This window comes from Phascolarctos cinereus, unplaced genomic scaffold, assembly GCF_003287225.1.
Source record: "Phascolarctos cinereus isolate Bilbo 61053 unplaced genomic scaffold, phaCin_HiC Scaffold_4;HRSCAF=312, whole genome shotgun sequence".
NCBI lineage: Eukaryota > Metazoa > Chordata > Mammalia > Diprotodontia > Phascolarctidae > Phascolarctos > Phascolarctos cinereus.
This window is the reverse complement of record NW_027555847.1, coordinates 134,521,202-134,536,473: the sequence shown is the minus strand read 5'-3', so window position 1 is coordinate 134,536,473 and position 15,272 is coordinate 134,521,202. Positions and strand designations below refer to the sequence as shown.

At 38.7% G+C, this 15,272-nt stretch overlaps 1 protein-coding gene across 2 annotated transcripts in view; it reads left to right on the top strand.

Annotated features, from left to right (window-relative positions):
• Window positions 1-15,272, top strand: part of RAB11FIP3 (RAB11 family interacting protein 3) — a 166,305-nt gene that overhangs the window by 130,442 nt on the left and 20,591 nt on the right. For both annotated transcript variants that reach the window (XM_021006707.2, XM_021006706.2), the window contains one exon: window positions 5,976-6,079. In XM_021006707.2, coding sequence (XP_020862366.1) covers window positions 5,976-6,079 — 104 coding nt within the window. The remainder of the gene's footprint in view (window positions 1-5,975; window positions 6,080-15,272) is intronic.

Below are 15,272 nucleotides of genomic sequence, written 5' to 3'. Positions count from 1 at the left end.
TTCTAATAACCATTTCATTTTTCAGTAGTGCAGAGTAAGGGAAATTGTAACCATTGTGTAGAAGAGGAATATGTTTGTTTCTGAAGAATGATGACAGGACTGAAGCAGAGCTGTTTCCTTAGCCTTGTTCTGTTTAACATTTTAAAAGGAAGAGAGAATCAGCTTATCAAATTTATAGATGACATTTCAACCATCTGAAACCTTGACAGATAGGATTAAGAATGTAGCTGATATATTATGTAACAGACTTGGTATTCAAAAATATTTTGTCAGCTTGGAATAGTGAATTGAAACTAACAAAATGAAATTTAGTAGGGCTGACCAATCAATCCATCAACGAGCATTTATTGATCATCTACTATATCCAGGCACTCTGCTAGATAAAAATACAATGATTGAAACAATCTCTACTCATGAGAAAGGTAAAGTCCTTCACTTGTACTGAAGCTTCAGCTGTACAAGTTCAGGTGGGGAAACTGTGGCTTAAAAGTAGTTTATATGGAAAATGAAAAATCTAACAATTAGAACTATTCGGAAGTAAAATGGGCTGCCCTGGGCAGTCATAGGTTACTTTTGACTAACTAGATGTGATGTAGAAAGGATTCTCTTTCAAGTAAGGGCTGGACCCTCGGGGGTACTGGAACCAGCTTGAACTGGCTTATAAGAGTTGATTGTTAAATTACACATCAGGGCCTGATTGTTAAACTTAAAAGTGTGTCATGCATAGTCTTTTCTTTCTTCTGGAGAGCCTGTTGTTAATATTTTCTAGCATACTGTACGATGTACCAACCATCTCCTAAAGCCCCTTTCAATGCTAGATTCTACAAAGAAGGAGTCAAAATAGAGGAGGAAAGAAACATTGTATGAATCCTTTTCTAGATACGTAGAATAGATATTCCTGCTAGTAATTTATTATTTATCAGCTTACATCATAACTCTTTTATAGACTGACTGTATTACATAAGGTTGGTATTAAGTGGGCCTAAAACAAAGCAAAGTTTTGTCATACAGGTCTCACTGGAAAAATGAGAGAAGTGCAAATCAAAATAATTCTGATGTTTCATCTCACTCCCTTCAAAGTGGCAAAGATGACAAAAGATGGAAATGATTATTGTTGGTGGGGTTGTGAGAAGATACACTGTTGTAATATGCTGATATTACGCTGGTGCCACTGATACGTTGTGGTAGAGTTGTGAATTGGGCCTAGTAAAGTTGTAAATTGAGCCAACATTCTGTAAAGAAATGTGGAATTATGCTAAAAAAGATGAATAAATATGTCCATATCCTTTGATCCAGAGATAGACATAAGCACCAAGGAGATCAAAGACAGAAAGAAAAGTCTTGTATACAATAATCATCATCATAATAGTAAAAATGATAATAATAGTTAAAATTTATGTAGTGCTTTAAAATTTGCAGAGCACTTTACATATACTACCTCATTTTATCCTTGCAGCCATCCTCTGAGGTAGTTACTATCACCTCCATTTTACAGATTAAGAAACTGAGGCTAAGAGAAGTTAATATTTATAACAGCCCTTTTTGTGGTAGAGAAGAATTGGAAACAAAGTAGATACTTATCAACTGGGGAGTGGCTGAACCAACTAGAGTACATTCATGTAATGCAAAAGAAACAAATATGAAGAAGTTGGAGGAGGAGGAGATGGAGGACGAGATCGGAGAAGCACAAGAAGGCTTAGATGAATTAATGCAGTAAAGCTAAACCAGGAAAAAAATATGCACATTGACAACAATGTAAATAGAAAGAGAAGCAGCAAAAACAGGGAACTGAATGCTATGTAATTATGATGACCAAGCTTGACCTGAGAAAGAGAAAATTCACTCCCCTCACTTCATTGCTGAGATGTGAGACTTTGAACATGGAATAGAGCATATGCTGTTAGCCATGGTCTATTTGTTGATGAGTTTTGCTAAACAGCTTCTCTCCCCCCCCAAGAGTTTTTGTTAGAAAACATAGTTTATTGTGTAAGCAACAGGAGATTATATTTGTAAATGAATATGATATAAAAGCAAAAGTTATCAATAAGAATAAGATTAAAATTTTTCATAAAGAAAATAGTGGATTGGAAGTAGGAAATGAGTCTAGCCCCAGCTCTCCAATTATATATCTGCATGGTATTGGATATGGCACTTGGTCTCCTTTGAAGCTCAGTTTTCTCATCCATAAAGTCAGAGAATTGGAATGGAATGGTTCTGTCCAGCTCTAATAGCTTGAAATAGCCTATTTCATTCTCTTTTTCTTAGACTAAGAAATTTAGGAATAATAACTCATATATATATATAGATATAGATATATATAAAATACTATAAGGTTGACAAAGTGCTTTCTTTACATAGGAAAGCTTAAAATCCTAAAAAAATAGATTTTTTTCATAGCAGCACTCGGAAATAGTAAAGAAAAAATATTATACTATTTTACAGATGAAGAAACTGAAATTAGGAGACTTGCCCATAGTCACAACATAACCACCTGGCTGCCTAGATCCAGTGCTCTTTCTATTTCACCATGACAATCTGTTTTCACATGCCGATGCAAGTCAAAAAATATTAATTTGTAGATGAAACACATTAATTCTTATGAAATTAGCATTTTAAAGCTTTTTAATACAAAAGGATAGCCTTGGAAAATCTAGGAATGATCAAACAGTTATAAAAATAATAGTAATAACATTTCATGTTTATGTAGTACTTTATCATTTATAAAGCACTTTTTAAATAATAACCCTGTGAAGTAAATAGTGGAAAAGTGCCATTTTATAAATAAGGTAACTTGAGGAAGTTCAGAGGAGTGCAGTGGCTTGCCCTTGGTCATACGGTTATTAAAGGGTAGAGCTCAGACTGGAACCCAGGTCTTCTGACTCCACGTCAGGGCATTTTCACCAATACCGTGCTACTTATCTAATAAAGCCAGTGGTGAGCTGCAGCCAGCTTATACCAGCTCTTAAACTGATCGTTAAATTTTTAGTGTGAATATTTACACTGTGGAAATCAGTAAATATTACAAATTAGGGATTGAATTCTTGTTCTGTTGATTGTCTAGATCTAAGAAGGTGATGGAGAAAATAGTAATGTAGATTAAACTTAAAAGTGTATCATAAATACATTTTTCCCCAGGAAATTATCAATAAAGCTCATGCTGCGAGTATACAATATATGATATGCACTACCACAGAATTTGGGTATTTAACAGAGCTCTTGAACTAAAATGTGAAGCTAGCACAGATGATTAGCATAGTGTACACACTTTGAAAAAAAAATGGAGTTGATGCAAATATAGAGCAAGAATCATTCATCCTTCCAGATAAATGGTGAAAGGATAGAAACAGATGATTTTTCAACATGTGGAAAAAATGCTTTAAATTACTAATAAGAGAAATACAATTTTTTGTTTTTACTTCATAGTATTTTTTGATATAGTAGTTAAGGCCCCACCAACTTTTAAAAAATATATGTCTATTGATATATTTTGTTTTTATATTACCTAAATTACTCCCTTCTATTCCTTTCTCTCTCCTAAATCTCCTTCTAGAGAGCCATCCCTTATAAGAAAAAGTTTTTTAAGTAAAGGAAGAGAAAAGAAATCAGCAAAACCAATAACCACATTGAAAAGTCTGACATGTATGTAGTGTTCCACACCTTTGCAAAGAAGTGGGTAGAGGTTATCTTCTCATATCTCTTTTTAAGGACTAAGCTTCCTCATTATAACTTCACAGATTAAGCTTTGATTCTTTTATAGTTGTTCTTTCCATTTACATTGTTATAGAAATTGTATTGTTTTCCTTGCTCTTCTTCACTTTGCATCAGTTCATGTAGATATTTCTAAGCTTCTCTGTATTCATCACTTTCTCTCAGTTCTTATAGCACAATAATATTCCATTACATTCACCTCACACAATTTGTTTAGCCATTCCCCAGTTAGTAGGCCTCTATTATCCAGTTCTTTGCTGTACAAAAAGTGCTGCTATAAATATTTTGGTATATATGGAGGCTTTATTTCTGTTAATTACCTACTTAGGGTATATGCCTAATGGTGGAATTTCTGGGTCAAAATGTATGAACATTTTAGTCATTATCTTTGCACAATTCCAAATTGCTTTCCAGAATGATTGTACCAGTTCATACCCCCACCAGCAATGTATTAGTGTGTCTACGTCTTTCCATAACCACTCCAACACTGACTCTTTCCTTCATTTATTCATTTTGTCGGTTTGCTGGGTGTGAGATGAAGCCTCAGGGTTGTTCTGATTTGCATTTCTTTTCTTACTAGTGATTTGTAACATTCATTCATTCGTATGGCTGTTAATTTACAATTCTTTTGAGAACTTTTTAAAAATTTCATTTGATCATTTAACTATTTGGGAATAGTTTTTGATTTTATATGTGTATATATGTATGTATATGTATATAAAATCTCTTTTTATTTGTCTCTATATGTATTAGATAAGAAACCCTATGGAGATTTTTATTTCCCAGGCAACCACTGGCCTTCTTAGCATTAATTTTATTTGTGCAAAGGCTTTTCAATTTCATTTAATCAATATTATCCATTTTATCATTTATAATTATCTCTATTGTTTGGTTAAGAATTTAACCTGTCAGAAATGCAGTTTAAATCAACTCTGAAATTATATTTCATACTCATTAAATTTGAAAAGTTGACAAAAGTCAAAAATAGTAAAATCTAATGGCTACAAGAAAGTAGGCACACTAGTATAGTATTGATAGAACTGTGACGTGATCTAACCATTCTGGAAAACAGTTTGGAATTTTGCAGAAAAAGTAGCTAGACTTTTTTATACGCTTTGAACCAGTGATCCCCACTACTGGGCATATCCCTCAAGAAAGTAGAAGACAGAAAGAACCCACATATGGCAGAATATCTATAGAAGGACTTTTCATGGTAGCAAAAAACTGGAAATAAACTGGATGCCCATTGTTTAGAAATGGCTGAACAAATTATTGCATCTGCATGGAATAGAATGCTGTTGTACTATAGAAAGTAGTAAGTTTGAGAAATTCAGAGAAACACACGAAGACTTATATGAACTAACACCAAGTGAAGTAGCAGAATCAAGACATTATACACAGTGATTACAGGAACACCAACAAGAATAACACTTGTGGGCAGTCTAACTCAAATTAATTGCAGTGGCTAGTCTTGGTTCTGGAAAATGGAATCCCAGAGCCAACATGCCTCCCACTTACTGGAGCACAAGAGGCCCACAAGAGCAGAATGTTAGACGTGCTGTCAGGTGTCATTTTGATCTTTTCTGTTTAACTCATTTCTTTTATAAATGGGAGTGAAAAGATGCATATATTGGGAAGTGGCTGTGGTGGGAAAAGTAAAAGACCCTGCTAAAATTTTAAAACACAGAATGGAGGAGAAGGAATTTGGAAATTCTTTTGTTAAAATTGTATTTATTTTGGGGGCAGCTAGGTGGTGCAGTGGATAGAGCACTGGCCCCGGATTGAGGAGTACCTGAGTTTAAATCCAGCCTCAGACATATAACACTTACTAGCTGTATGACCCCTGGGCAAGTCACTTAATGCCATTGCCTAGCCAAACAAAAAAAAGAAAGAAAGGAAGAAATTTATATTTATTTTTCACATTCTTTTCTTAAATTTTGAGTTCTAAATTGTCCCTCTCTCCAGCCCCTCCCCCACCCATCAAAAAGGCAAGCAGTATGGTATCAATTATACATGGAACTCAAAAATTCTATTATACAACAAGAAAAATCATAGAGCATAGTTGATACACAAAGTTGTGTCAGGTATTGAAAAGAGTTATTGTTGTGGGAACTTGCATTGATGGCAAAGGAATTGGATACTTCAGTTCTCCTCAAATGGATTGTGGATGTGGGTACTTTGTACTCTGTTTTTCTAAAAAGCTGTCTTGTGAATAGGCTCTATTTTACTGTTTGCCTCACATCAGTCCTGTGCCTCTTATTGCAAAGGTCATCTTCTTAGAGAAGAGAGTGACGGAACTAGAGAAAGACACAGCAGCAAATGGAGAACAACATAGCCGGTTAAAACAAGAAAACCTGCAGTTAGTGCACAGGTAAGCCTGCTTTGACTTTGTGGAGGGGAGCTATAGTATTGGTAGCAGTAAGAAAGCAGATTTCGCTGTGGAAACCTTCTCAGAGCAATTATAAAAATGTCCAGACTGGTCCTGGCACCAGCTTTGGAAAGACCTCATTGTGTACACTCCTTTCATGTCTAAGTGCAGACTTTGAGAGGTACAAAGAACTCTTCTTGGGGTTGCTTCATTCTTTATGGAGCATTTTAATATAAGAAAGTCTTGTGAATTGAGAAAAACCTCCCCAAGGTGGAACAAGCATGTCCATTATCACCACTGTTATTCAATATTGTACTAGAAATGTTAGCTTTAGCAATAAGAGGTAAAAAAGAAATCGAAGGAATTAGAATAGGCAAAGAAGGAACAAAGTTGTTTGCAGATAATATGATGGTGTATATAGAGAATCCTAGAGAATCAAGTGAAAAACTACTGGAAATAATAACCAACTTTAGCAAAGTTGTAGGATATAAAATAAGCCCAACCAAACCATCAGCATTTCTATATATTACTAACAAAGCCCAATAACAAGAAATAGAGAAATTCCATTTAAAGTTACCATAGACTTTATAAAATATTTGGGAGTCTACCTGCCAAGACAAACCCAGGGAACTGTATGAACACAATTGCAAAACACTTTTCCCACAAATACAGTCAGATCTAAATAACTGGAAAAATATCAGTTGCTCATGGGTAGGCTAAGCTAAAATAATAAAAATGACAATTCTGCCTAAATTAATTTACTTGTTCAATGCCATACCAATCAAACTGCCAAAAAATTATTTTATAGAGCTAGAAAAAATAATAACAATTTATCTGGAAGAATAAAAGGCCTAGAATGTTAAGGGAATTAATGAAAAGAAATGCAAGGTAAGGTGGCCTAGCCATACTAGACCTTAAATTATATTGTATAGCAGCAATCATAAAAACTACTTGGTACTGACTAAGAAATAGAGTGGTGGATCAGTGGAATAGGTTAGGTGCACAAGACACAGTAGTCAATGACTATAGTAATCTACTATTTGATAAACCCAAAGACCCTAGCTTCTGGGATAAGAACTCACTATTTAACAAAAACTGCTGGGAAAACTGGAAAACAATATGGGAGAAAAGCCCCCCCCCAAAGGGCTATAGATTATGAGAAGATTGTGCCTAACGTTAGAGGAATAAGCTTGATCACTCAATATCTTTTGAGCTATTTAGGTCTGCAACTTTCAATTCAGCAAATAGTATAGAGCTATATCAGTTATCTTGTTCAGTCTCTTCATTTTCCACATGAAGGAACTAAGGTCCAAATGTTGCAGTTCGGGGTACGGGGAAACCCCAAAATACAAATGTAATGGAGGGGTCTGCCTCTAAAAAACTCGGCCACTCAAGCCTTCTTTCAGTCAGAGTAGTGAGGTTTTATTATAACACCAGTTAGGCTGTCAAGATTCCTAGTAAATCTGCAGTGTTGTGTCACCAATAGAAGCTGGCAAGATTCTTAGAATCTGTGCAATTTAATGGGGGTAAGATTGGTACTTACAGATAAGAAAAGACTGTGAGAAGATCTGGATGAGATTAAGGAGAGACAAATAGCCTGGGGTGGCCCAAGTGCAAACAATGAAAGGAGTTAAGTGGTTGGAGAGCCACAGTGAAAGGGCAGTTAAAAGGATTATTGAGTATCTAGGTGGCCTGGGATGGACCAGATGCCTCAGGCAAAATGCCAGGGACTGAGTTGTGTGTGGAAAAGTTTAGGGGCTGGGTTGCTTTCAAAGACCAGGTCTTTTTCCTTTAGGAGTTGAGGTCTCATAACCCCATCACAAAGAGATGAAAGCCTAGATCTAGCATAAATGAGAAATGTATATGAGTGTGTATAATAGGGGAGTTTTGTATGAGTGGTACAGACAGAAAATACTGAGAGCATAGTATAAAATATAAGAAAGGCAATCATTTCTGGGCGGGCCATCTTGGAAAGCTTTATAGAAACTCCTTGAGGGCAGGGGTTCTCTCACTTTTGTCTTTGTTTCCTCAGCACCTCACACAATGACTGGCACATAATAAACACTTCTAAAATGCTTAACATTTGATTGGCTTCTCTGGAGCCTTTAAGGAATGGCTAGGATTTCAATAGGGAGAGATTCTGGGGAAGATATTCTTTTTTTTTTCTTTTTAGGCAATTGGGGTTAAGTGACTTGCCCAGGGTCACACAGCTAGTAAGTGTCAAGTATTTGGTCTGAGGCTGAATTTCAACTCAGGTCCTCCTGACTTCAGGGCTGGCACTCTGCCCACTGCACCACCTATCTGCCCCTTGGGGAAGATATTCTTGGTGGGTCCACCCATCTCCATGTCCTTGATCATGTGAAGTATAAAGTTTTCATAAGAGACAGCAAGTAGATCAGATTTGCCAGGCTGAAGGTTCACATGAGAAAGTAAAAGGTGATAAAGCCAAGGCTAAATTGTAGAGCACCTTAAACACCAGGTTAAAGAATTTAGACTCCATGTCTTTTTTTAATTATCATTAATTTATTTTAGTTTTCAACAATCACTTCCATAAGCTTTTGAGTTTTAAATTTTCTCCCCCTTTCCCCTCCCCAAGATGGCATGCGATCCAGTGTAGGCTCTACGTGTACGTTCCTATTAAACATGTTTTCACATTAGTCATGTTGTAAAGAAGAAGTGGAACCAATAGGAGGGACCACAAGAAAGAGGAATCAAAATAAAACAGAAGAAAAAAAAGAACAACTAGTGTGCTCTGATCTTCATTCAAACTCCATACTTCTTTCTCTGGATGTGGATAGCATTTTCTATCATGAGACTTCTGGAGTAGAGAGACACTGCTGTGATATTATGAAGGCAATGTCTTAGAGAAAATATCCTGTCATTACTGCACGATTTGGACTGGTCTGAGGAGAAGCTGGAAACTGGGGAGATCACATAGCTCATGACAGCAGTCCAGGCATGGGACTAGCTCTTAACAACACTTTAAACTGTGGCTGATGATAGCCCCAACTGGAAGATGTATTTTCTAACTCTTTAATATGCCCCATAATTACTTCTGACACTCCATCAATACAGAATTCCTATACAGAGTCCTGGCATGAATGGTTTGAATTTATGACCTTATTACTGAAGAGGTCTAGGACTTTTGGGGTGCTCCTGGGGGATACCCCAAGATCGGGGTACCGGGCCCTGCCTGAATGAATTCAACTCAAATCTTCTTCAATTCAGAGGAAAAGTTTATTAGTGATAAATTGAATAAGTCAGGTGACACCCATAAGGACGGGCATGAGAAAAGCTCAGCCTTTGTGGCATGAGAGATTCTCTGCCTCTGAATGGGGGCCAGGGTGGATCTTAAATACAATAAGATCACTTTGGGTGGCTAGAGGAAGTGGCTGGAAAAAGGGTCTAGGTAAGGATTCTAATTGGGGAGGTTTGAATAAACAATGGGAATAGCTAATGGGGGGAACCAAAGGCATTTGTCAAAGGGAGATAAGGGGAGTCAATAAGGAACCTGAAAGTTTTAAGTGTTTTATGGGGCCTGTAATGGAGGGAGCTGGAAGGCATCTTATTAAGGTCAAAAGGTGTAGGCCAAGGCTTCTAAATGGAGATAAGGAGCTGGGGTGTGTAGACAAATGGGAGCCAGACTCCCTTTGGGGTAAAAGTGAGGGGGGACATCTCTGAGCTCACCCCATCATTACTACTTAGAAGTTGTCATCCTTAGTGAGGAAAAAGTATTAATTTCATGTGAAAAATTATAGCATGGAATCATTAAATAAAATTCAGAAAAATAAAACTTTGAATATGTCAAGAAAAACTTCAAGTAATAGAAATGGTTAGTGTCATTGACAGATTGGAGAGCTATATAAGGAGAATAGTGGAGACACCATTATTAAGATAGGTCAGATTTTAGAATAAGTTGTAATGGTCTATATGAGTCAAAAGACTTGTTTACTTTCTTTATTGCTTTAATGTATGAGTCCATCATATGTAGGTGGGTTTTGTCTTAAGCAACCCTGATGTATAAAAATCTTTCTTTACCGTTGCATTTATGTAGAGAGCACCTTCTGTACAGCCTCTCTCCCCAACTCATGCTTACGATTTGGGTTCCTAGGAGGGAGAACTGATACCTCAGGTTCTAGGGGTAGCCTGGTGGTCTACATTCCCAAAATTATAGCTCACGAGCCCCCATTAATGAGCTTTTTCTTTAATAGTCAGCCAGTAAACACAATTAGCTCAAAGCAGTATCATTTACTAAAATGGCATAGTAAGACTATTAGCTACAAAACATTGTCCTCCACAAACCTGAGGTGCACTATTTAACAAATACACACAGTTTAAGTGAAAGAGTAGGAACAAATCTAGGAGTACAGTAATAGTGAGGTCCACGTGTAAGAGACGTGTAACCAAGGTGTCACCCACACCTGGGACCCTAATGTCTTTTCTTTTCTTGTGGTGTCCTCTTCTTCCTCTTAGAGCACTATCTTTATTGGATAGGTCACTCATCTGAGTTCCCTGGGCCTACTTCTCTCTGCAGTTTAACTCTCAACTAACTCCCAGGGCTAATTCTTCCTTCAAAGCATAGTTGGCTCTTTTCTGTGCTGCCAAAGGTTATGCTTCTTGCCTTGAGGGCTGCCTCTTTGTTTCTCTCTCCCTAGAGAGTGTAGGTCTCTGTTTCTCTGTACTCTCCATTGGTCATAGCATCTCTTACTGGACAGGTAGTTCAGCTGCAAGATTCTATGGCTGATATGGGTTTGGGAGAGGAGAGAAAATCCTTGGCCCTCTACCCCCGCTCTTCCACTTCTCTGTGGTAGAGGCACAAAGATCATACCTGCACAAAGCTGCTCCCTGTCTCAGATTTCTCACGTGAATAGTAAGTGGAAAACCTAGAACTCTAACCTTTCCCATATCAAGATAAGATGCTACCATCCAGTGCTTTCTCTAGCACCTGTCTATTTGAGACAAAACCCCCTCCACTTTCTACCCCTCTCCCCCAGCCTTCTTCAGCAGAGGTACCCATCTTGTCCATCAGATTGCCCCCACTATCATCCTCACTCTTTCTCTTCATTCTCTGTTGGCACTTTCACTTCTGCCTACAAACACATCCATGTGTCCACCATCCTTAACAAACCCTCCCCTGACTCTACAATCCTTACTAGTTACTGTCCTGTATCTCTCATCTCTTCCTTAGCTAAACTTCTTAAGAGAGCCATCTCTACAAGGTGCTTCCATTTCCTCTCCTCTCACTGCTAAACTCTTTACAATCTGGCCTTCAGTCTCAGCGTTCACCTGGAACTGCCCTCTCCAAAGCTGCCAATGATCTGATTGCCAAATCTATTAGCATTTTCTCAATCCTTATCCTTCTTGAATTCTCTCTGTAGCATTTGACCCTCTTGATCATCTTCTCCTCCTGGATCCTCTGTTCTCTCTAGATTTTCATGATATTGCTCTCTTTTAGTTCTCCTGTCTGACCACTCCTCAGTTTGCTTTATTGATTCTTCACCCATATCACATCCAGTAACTGGATATGTCCCTCAAGGCTCTGTCTTGAATACTTTTCACTTTTTTCTTTTCCTTTTATATTATTTCATTTAGTAATTTCATCAATTCTGATGGATATAGTTGTTATCTCTATATATCTGGCCCTAGCCAATCTATCTATCTATATGTGTGTGTACACACACACACACACACACACACACACACACACACACACGTGTCCTGAGTGACAGTTTTGCCAATTGGATATTTCCTAGGTATTTCAAACTTAACATGTCTAGAACAGAATTAATTATTTTTCCCCTCTTCCCCACTTCTCTTAACTGGAGATGGCGTTTCCATCCTCCCAAGCTCACAATCTAGGTGTCTTCCCTAACTCCTCACTCTCATTCACCTCACATATCTGATCAATTGCCAAACCCTATTATTTCTACTTTAATGACATCTCTTGTGTGCATCCCCTTTTCTTTATTTATGTAGCCACAGGCGTGGTTCAAGGCCTCATCGGCTCTCCTCTGGACTATTGTAATAGCCACCAATTCAACTTCTGCACAGTCTAATCCTTCCTGCAATCATGCCCATCATTTTCCTAAAGCATAAGTTCGACTGTCACCTTTCTGTCTGTCTCTGTCTCTCTCTCTCTCTCTCTCTCTCTCTCTCTCTCTCTCTCTCTCCCTCTCTCTCTCTCTCTCTCTCTCTCTCTCTCTCTCTCACACACACACACACACACACACACACACACACACACACTCAATAAATTGGAGTGGCTACCTATAATCTCTAGGATCAAATATACTTTGTTTGGGATTTAAAACTTTATAACCTGGTTTCTTTCTACCTTTCAAATCTCATACTTTACTTCCTTCCACATACTCTATAACACAGCTGCCCTGGGCCACTTATTATTCTTCACACACAACATGGCATCTTCCAACTCCACAACTCTGCCCTGGCTTTCCTCCCCACCCCACCCCTCCATTCCTAGAATGCTGTCCTTCTTCAACACAGCTCTTAGTTTCCCTGGTTTTTGGCAAAACTCATGTCAAATCACATATTCTGAAATCCTTTATTGCCCATTCCCTCCAGGTACTCATGCCTTTCTCCCTGAGGCTGCCTTCCACTTACTTTTTGTGTGTCTTGTATGTACCTAGTTATTTCACTTATGTCTTCAGTGCTTACTTAGTACAGTACCTGGCACATAGTAAAGCACTAATAAGTGCTTTTTTTTACTGGTTTGCCACAAAGTTGATGTACACACAGGTTTTCAAGACCATAACTATGGAACAAACCAGACCTACTCATTCATTAGCATTTTGAGTGGTTTTTACCAGAACTTTGGAAATGTATTTCTATCAGTCTGCCTATAGCTTTGAAGTGCTCCCTAGGTAGAGCAGTGCACTGTATTGAATTGCCTTGGGAAGTTTCCCAAAAAAGCAGAAAAACCATTTCCTTTAATCTCTCCCCAAAGAGTATACCATGTAGTGATTATGAGCATGAGGACTCTCCCATTCAAACTCAGTAGCTTCCATAACAAATGAGGTTTTAGAACGGCTTCGTATTTGTTTGCAAGGGTTATCATGGAATCGACTTATATCTCTTTCCTATAGATACTTAACTTCCCATAATAATTTTTTAATTTGTTTTGGGGGGGAGGGGTTTGTTTTTTTGCTTTGGTAATCAGGGTTAAGTGACTTGCTCGGGGTCACACAGCTAGTAAGTGTCAAGGTCATATTTGAGCTCAGGTCCTCCTGACTCCAAGGCTGGAGCTCTATCCTCTGTACCACCTAACTGCCCCTCCCACAATTATTTTTTCTTAGTTTCTAACTTCTGAACAGGCCAATTTGTTCTTCAACCGTTGAAGAATTGGAATGCATCATATACTGTTGTTTACATATGAGTGTACTATTTCAAGAAAGAGGAATTTTTTTTTAATTTTTCACCCCTCTGGCCTACCTCTCCCCTCCAACTCACACTCACAGTTACATCCCTCAGTGGAGAAAAACACCCCAGGATCCAGCCCTCTGGATGCACATTACAGACTATGGCTCAGGAAAACCCACACCATTGTGATAGTTAAGCAAAGGCATTTCCTGAAAAGGAAGAATAAGGAGAGTAGTGATCTCCCCCATCAGCCTCAGGCCTGGGGTCAGTGGAGAGTGGACACACAGAGTTCACAAGGGACAGGTACTCATACACATGGATCCTCTGGAACAGAGGAACCCATGTGGGTAAGGCATCACACCTCTGGAGCTACCTCTGATGTCCTCGAACCCTTCCCATCTGCAGCCTCTGCTAGAACCTGCCCCCTTGGGCCCCAGCAGAGGCTGCTCCACAGGTGTTGCTTCACTGCTTGAGTGTAGTCACCTTCTACCACCTCTGGTGCACACCCCAGTACTGGCTGGAGGCTTGGCCCCAAGGCAGTTTGTCCTCCAAGCAGAATCCTAGCTCCATGTGCTGGCTTCTACTTCACTTTATAACTTGACTCTGAAGCTGGATGCTTTCAGGCTGAGTGTAGACATATTTTCTATGGCAATATGCTTCTGATGCAAAATGCTCTTGCCAATGGAAGAGAAAAGAAGAAGAAATCCTCTCATAGTTTAAGGGACACGAGGGAAAAAGTGAAGGCAAAGATTCAAGAACCTTCCTCAAGAGCTTGGTTCTTCCTCCAAAGCTGACTCTTTTTTTTTTAAACTGATTCCATAACTCAGTCTACTTTTTCTTCAGGAGTTTGACAGGTCTTTTAGTCTTTGTCAATCTTCCCTCAAGTTTCCTAGCCCTTTCATATGCAGGTGAGCCAGTCAGAGTCTAAAGGGGAATAGTTCTTGCATCTTGTAACTTCATTCTAATGGATTAGGGGGGTGGGAGTGGGGCCAGGGAACGTAGTTGGCTACGGTCTCCTGATTCACTCACTCCTTACTACACTGGAAAGTGCTTACTTGTTTTATTTCCATTCCATAGAGGAAAATTAACTCAAACTCAGGAGAGGATCTAGGGTTATGAGTCTCAAGGACTGTTAACATGAGTCTCAATGACTGTTAACAGCTTGTCAGAACCTGGTTGGGTGTTTCAACCTATTAAGATAATGAACAGAGGTAGCTGGGTGGTGCAGTAGATAGAGCTCTGGCCCTGGAGTCAGAAGGACCTGAGTTCAAATCTGGCTTCAGACACTTGATACTTAATAGCTGTGTGACCCTGGGCAAGTCACTTAACCCCAATTGCATCACAAAAAAAAAAAAGAGAGAGATAATGAACAACTTTGAATTTCTAGCCAGAGGAACTCCGGTCAAGCAATGAAACATCTCTTTTAGCAGCTATTCTATGTCATGTGTTGTACTGGGCACTGGAGATAACAAACACAAAACCAAAACAGCTCTTACCCTCAAGGAGTTTATCTTCTACTGGGGGCAGCAATATATGCACATGTTTGTAAATGGAAAGTATTTATGAAAGAGTGGGGTGTAACAACTAACAATCAAGAAAGGCCTCGTGGGAGTTGACACCTGAACTGAGCTTTGAAGAAGACTGGAATTTGAAGAGGCAGAAGGGAGAGGGGAGTAAATTGAAAGGATGAGGAGCAGTCCTTTTAAATCACAGAGACAGGAGCTCTAGTACTGGAGGGGAGAGAGAGCAAGAAGAGCAACTTGGCGATAGTGTTCAGTGCATCAAGGGATGGAGTCATACAGTAACCTGAGCAGGAAGG